Below are 6,000 nucleotides of genomic sequence, written 5' to 3'. Positions count from 1 at the left end.
GCCATTTACGTGCCAGTCAGTTTTGCTGCTGCCCGCGGCAGATCTGCATTGCAGAAAGCCCTGTGGAAGGCCCCGCGTGACTGGCTGAACGACGACGCCTAGCTATTTCCCTGTGCCACTGGTTGCCCCAGCGAACCATAGTGCGCGCGCCGCGTCGTAACTGCTGCTGAATGAATAGCCAGCTGTGAGTGACGTCACGGCGCCCAACTCGGCAGCGCAGACCAGCCGGCCTGCCCTGCCCCCACCTGCGAGTATCGATCAGCTGTGGCGATAAGCTGCTCTCGCAGCGATAGCAGCCGCGACCTTGCTCGTCTGCTGGCCTGTCGGTCAGTGGGACGAGTCGCTTGCACTGCCACGCGGGCGCCATGCGGGAAGGCGTCGAAGACCACATCGATGATGACAACGCTGCCGCTGCGGCCGCCGTGGAGTCGCAGGTAACGCTTCGGCCGTCCGCTAGAGTTCTGTCGCGCTTAAGCCCCTTTTACGCAATCGACCTTCTTGAATCAATCGACTACTCGTGGCGTGTGGGGCTACTGCAGCGCCTGTGGGATTTTATTCCTGTACTGACTCTCGCCTATCAGCTGTCAGGAGTGGTCGTATTTGCTCACACCTCGGTCCCAAAACTGGTCGCTTTGTGAGATATCTCTGCTGCAGGACTGCCAACTTTAAAACGCAGCAATGCATGACACCAATGTTAATTCCAAATTTTTACACCTATCTGCTGTTATATTTAATATAATCCATTATGGAGTCGAGGTTCGTTATACTGGTTATCACTGTTAGCATTCAACCGCGATTCTTATACATGTATTTTAACAACGCGTTTCAAGAGACAATGCTCTCATCAGGTTGTAAAGTCTATGTCATGAAATTAAACGGACTAAAAAGACAAAATACCATCACAAATAGTTGGGAAGTCCATAGAGTAAAACAGAATTAAAAGTATATTGGACTGTGGGTCCTCGTCTTACATTGAAGTTGTTGACACAAGTCGATGGCCGTCCCATAGCTACCAAGTATGCTGTCGCACTGCGCCGGCTCGGGAGCTGTTCTGGACTGACGTGCCTAGGTGTTGTGGCGTGGTTACAGCCGTGTGCTTGACGGTAACGCTATGCTATTGGGCGCCTTATTTCCTTACTGCATTGGTCTGCCATCTTTAGCCTCTCGTGCATGTAGACTTGTAAACCGTAAAACTTGTAGCGTGTCACGGACGGAGTTGCGAGAGGCTAACGATGGCAGACCAATGCAATAAGGAAATATGTTACATCGTATTTTGTTGTTATTTAAATCATATGAACACCTTATCTTTTAATTTACATTGCGTGTGTGCTGTGGCTGACAACCGAAATCAGCTGCAGGTCTAAATTAGTACCACATGCCATCTGCAAACATGAGAGATGATAGGATATGTACCTGAACATATCTTTTAAACTGAATTACAAACAAAAATTCAATGGAGACGATATCGTAAAATTTCTCATGTTTGCAGGTGACATGGTCTACTAATTTAGACCTGTGGTTATTTCGGCTGGCAGCCACGAGACTCACACAGTGTAAAACAAAAAGTAGGTTGCTTTTATAATTTAAATACCTATAAAATCCAGTATAACGTGTTTTCTACCATCAACATAACCAGTATGTACGTATTTCAGGAAAATAAAAGAGCAACCCACTGAGGATGCCACAACTGTGGTGAAACGTTTTTGGGTGTTAAAGCAAAGCTCTAATTTATGTACTTGCAGAAAAGTGGAGCCATCCTTAATTCATTATTACCGAGCTTGTTTAAACTCAAAACATTCAAAATGTTAAAGCACTGAACGTTAATATAACATCATGTCATCATGAGGCTAATGTTTCAAGGAATCATATCTACCTAATCCTTTTGTTTAAGTCAACGGTTTCTTGTCAGTATTGACAATCTCACGGGGAAAAGTATATTAGAACTTACACATTTCACCCTGAACGGTTATATTCCCATCTTTCTAAATTAATATAGAGCCGTTTAACTCGTTCAGAAGGCGAATTAGGCATTATTATTTGGATGTTAATCGCGGTCATACAACAAATGTTGGCCAATGACAGTTGACGCTATAATGGATCACGTATTTATTAAACAGGATATCCATTACGATGATTACTATTTGAACTACCTGGTGGTAATATTTTAATATCAATACTGCTTTCTACTGATACAGCTAATAAAGTTAATCTGTGAAAATGATACTTCGTCTCCAAACTGCTGGTTCGATTGTATAACAGAAACTAATAATTGCAAATTATTCTGAAAATTAATTGATAATGTGGAATGTGTAACTCAATACAAAATCGACCATTATGCCTTCGAAATATATACAAATCAGTGTACAGTTAAATATGATCTATCTCGAAATGAAGTATAAGGATTTTATGCAATCAGGTATGCATACACGAGGAATTACTTGTGCTCTACGATTATTAACCATAGGAGCACCAAGTTATTTTAGGCTACGTGGAGCACTACGCAAGATCAAAATTTTTCCGTGTTACGAGAGGCTATAAATTTTGTGACGTATTTATTTCCAACGTGAGATTAGTTTAAAAGTGCATTACAGGTAGAAACATAACGTTTATAACATGTAGGGTGTCCAAAAATATGCAAGTTAATATACTGTTTTTCTCAGGTAAAAGGTATAAGAAGCAACAGTGATCAAAACTTGGACAAGGAAAGTTTCTATAAACTAGACACGTAATGCCGGCTGCGGTGGCCTAGCGGTTCTAGGCGCTTCAGTCCGGAAACACGCGGCTGCTGCGGTCGCATGTTCGAATCCTGCCTCGGACGTGGATGTGTGAGTTGTTATGTTTGTTAGGTTTACTTAGTTCTAAGTCTAGGTGACTGATGACCTCAGATGTTAAGTCCCATAGTGCTTAGAGCCTAGACACGTAACGCCAATTCACCTCTTTACCACTGGAGATGCTTCGTGCGGTCGGGGAGGAAATTGTATGGGAAAGTTTTAGACGTCTACTACAGCCCGTTAGTGCGGAAGTTTTAAGTGATGTTAGTACCAGCTGTCAAAGCTTTCATTGCATGACTAGACACATAACGTCCGTACTTGAAAATACAGGCTGCCCAAAATTTTGGATCACTCTTTGATCTAATAACTGAATAATACGTTTTTCTCCTTGACTAAAAGTTTCAAAATCAGAAATAAAAACAAATTCACAAATATAGGTTACTGTGTATTGAAGACCTTCGGGGAACACTCTTCAATTGGTTCAAATGGCTCTGAGCACTATGCGACTTAACTTCTGAAGTCATCAGTCGCCTAGAACTTAGAACTACTTAAACCGAACTAACCAAAGGACATCACATACATCCATGCCAGGATTCTAACCTGCGACCGTAGCGGTCGCTCGGCTCCAGACTGTAGCGCCTAGAACCGCAGGCCACTCCGGCCAGCACTCTTCAATTGGAGAGAATACTGTCATTTACACATGACATTTACCTCCTGCACACAAAGTGGTTGATTCTGAATCACTTTTGCACAGATGGCGACGATCTTCACATCCGGAGGATCCTGAATGTGAATAAACAAATTGAGATAGTACGTAAAGGTAATAAAGAAGAAGAAGGCATTAGTTTACTTATGAAACCGCATTTTTCTGAATTAACTACTGCAGTTACTGCCTGCCAAGGTTACCAAATGAAATTTAGACACAGTTTGAATTAATGTCACAGGTAGAACCTACCAAGGGCAAAATATGCCCTTGAACATAAAAACTGTATTTTTATATCCAATTTTTCGAATATTAATCATATAAATGTATAGTATAGTAGTTATTAGGTGAAAGACAAATAGAAAATAGAAAAAGAAACACATACAGACAACTTTTTTCTGTGTTTGGTGGCTTTAATCTTAATCATTAGCTTGCGACAAATGCCAATTGACATACTGTCGTAATCGTAACATACAGACATTCCAGACGTCGGCTATGAAGTCCGATCAAAAGTCAGATCAGAAACTAGCTATGAAGTGAATCTTTTTCAGTCATCTCGTAGCAAAAATTTCTCTCCATTGATGTTAGCGAGCTGCAAGGAATAGTGCATGAACCCAAAATTACTACGCACAAATACTGTGCCCTGGTTAGCAGGTGCAGATGCTAAACTTGCGCCGGCCGCTGTGGTCTAGCGGTTCTAGGCGCTCAGTCCGGAACCGCGCGACTGCTACGGTCGCAGGTTCGAATCCTGCCTCGGCATGGATGTGTGTGATGTCCTTAGGTTAGTTAGGTTTAAGTAGTTCTAAGTTCTAGGGTACTGATGACCACAGATGTTAAGTCCCATAGTGCTCAGAGCCATTTGAACCATTTTTTTGCTAAACTTGCACAAAATAGGCGCGCTGAAACTGACACAGTACAAAGCCTATTGTGTATCCCTAATTGACATTGGTTCGATATTACAGTTAGTGGTAGCTCGATTATGTAAAGCATCTTTCATTTTTGTTGCAACATTTCGAAATTCAGCGTATTATTCATCAATACATAGAAAGTTCTATTTAACTTAATTTGGCTGTTGACTGAGGCTACAGTTTAAATAATGCAAATTCGTACTTAGTGCATTATCTAACAATCATTAAGGAATTAGATGTACCGTTCGTTTTAAAAGGTGATGTGGGAATTGTTCCCGGGAGAGACCGACGGGCAATTGCGCGAAAAACTGCTGAAGGAGTACTGTTGCCCTAGCTGAGAATGCTGGATTCCATGTGCTAACTTCGACCAGTGCACGAACTATGTAACGACAGATGAAAATCATATTCTCCGCCGTTCGAAAAGTGCCGCGAACAGGTGTGAAATTGTGTCTCTAGTGCGGTTCCAGGCTGTTGTGGATGGGGGCGAGTCTTTCACACAGCACGTACACGTATGCTCTCTGGAAGGACACGCCACTCGGAAGCAGGAACATTTTAGAGACTGTAATGCTGCACAGATCCTTATGTCACATGTTTGTTGCTAGTTACAAACTGTAGGCATTGTTATTAAGATGATTGCTTTTCCCAGTTTCTGTAATGATCCAATATTTCAAAGCATTGGAAATTTTGCTAAACATTATTCATTTAAAAAAAGTTTTGTTTAAAAACCAAAAATTTAAGCACTGTTGCTAAGGCAAATTGATAAGTCAGATTTTTTACCCGGTTAGAAAGGCTGTTATTACCGAGACCAAACAGATACCAAAAACTACCTGTTATTCAGAACTAAAATACCGGTATCGATTTTAACTTGCCGGTTTTTCTCATCCCTAGTTTTCAACCCAACGCCGTCATAGTGGTACCGGCGCCTAACAGCAAATCATGACAACACTACTAACAAACCAAATACTGCATTGCACAGTCTGAACATCATTCCTATAAAGTTGGATACCCATATGGTAAGTAATTTTCTGTCTACACTGGCTCAAGTAACGAAAGTTTAACTATAACCATCGTTTATTACGACCACCTCCTTCACAGCGTGTTGGTTCACCATTTGGACGTAAGTAGAGCTGCGATTCCAAGTGCCATGGATGTCGGCAAATTTTTAGTAGTTTCGTGGAAGTACGTGAAACGTGATATCTACACACAGGTCACATTACGGGGGCGTTTACTAAGTAATGCAACACAATTTCTTCCTGAAAGCAGGTTGGTTTTATTCAAGGTTCCAGTCCATAATATTATTCCCCACTCTTTTCGCTACAAGAAGTTATTTTTGAACATAATCTCCGTTCACTGCGACTGCCTTATGCCACCTTACTCGGAGGGCTTGTTTGCCCGCATAGTATCAGTCTACTGGTCACATTGGAGCCAACGTCTTGGTGCATCAGTAACCTCCCCATCATACATGTACTGCTCTTTCCGCGGAGTGCATCCTTCATTGGGCCAAACAGATGGAAGTCGGAACGTGTGAGAGCCCGGCTGTAGGGTGGATGAGAAGCAACAGTCCAATGGAAATGAGCGTTTGGCGTCACTGGCCGGGAGGCCCCTTACGGGGCAGGTC

General features: G+C 42.3%; 1 protein-coding gene across 5 annotated transcripts in view; it reads left to right on the top strand.

Moving 5' to 3' along the window:
* The first annotated feature begins 350 nt into the window (after positions 1-350).
* LOC124775714 (sorbin and SH3 domain-containing protein 1) overlaps positions 351-6,000 on the top strand; it is a 1,093,224-nt gene continuing 1,087,574 nt past the window's right edge. For all 5 annotated transcript variants that reach the window (XM_047250558.1, XM_047250581.1, XM_047250574.1 and 2 more), the window contains exon 1: positions 351-434. In XM_047250558.1, coding sequence (XP_047106514.1) covers positions 366-434 — 69 coding nt within the window. In that variant the 5' untranslated portion in view covers positions 351-365. The remainder of the gene's footprint in view (positions 435-6,000) is intronic.

Source organism: Schistocerca piceifrons, chromosome 1 (genome assembly GCF_021461385.2).
Source record: "Schistocerca piceifrons isolate TAMUIC-IGC-003096 chromosome 1, iqSchPice1.1, whole genome shotgun sequence".
NCBI lineage: Eukaryota > Metazoa > Arthropoda > Insecta > Orthoptera > Acrididae > Schistocerca > Schistocerca piceifrons.
This window is presented reverse-complemented; position numbering and strand designations above follow the sequence as displayed.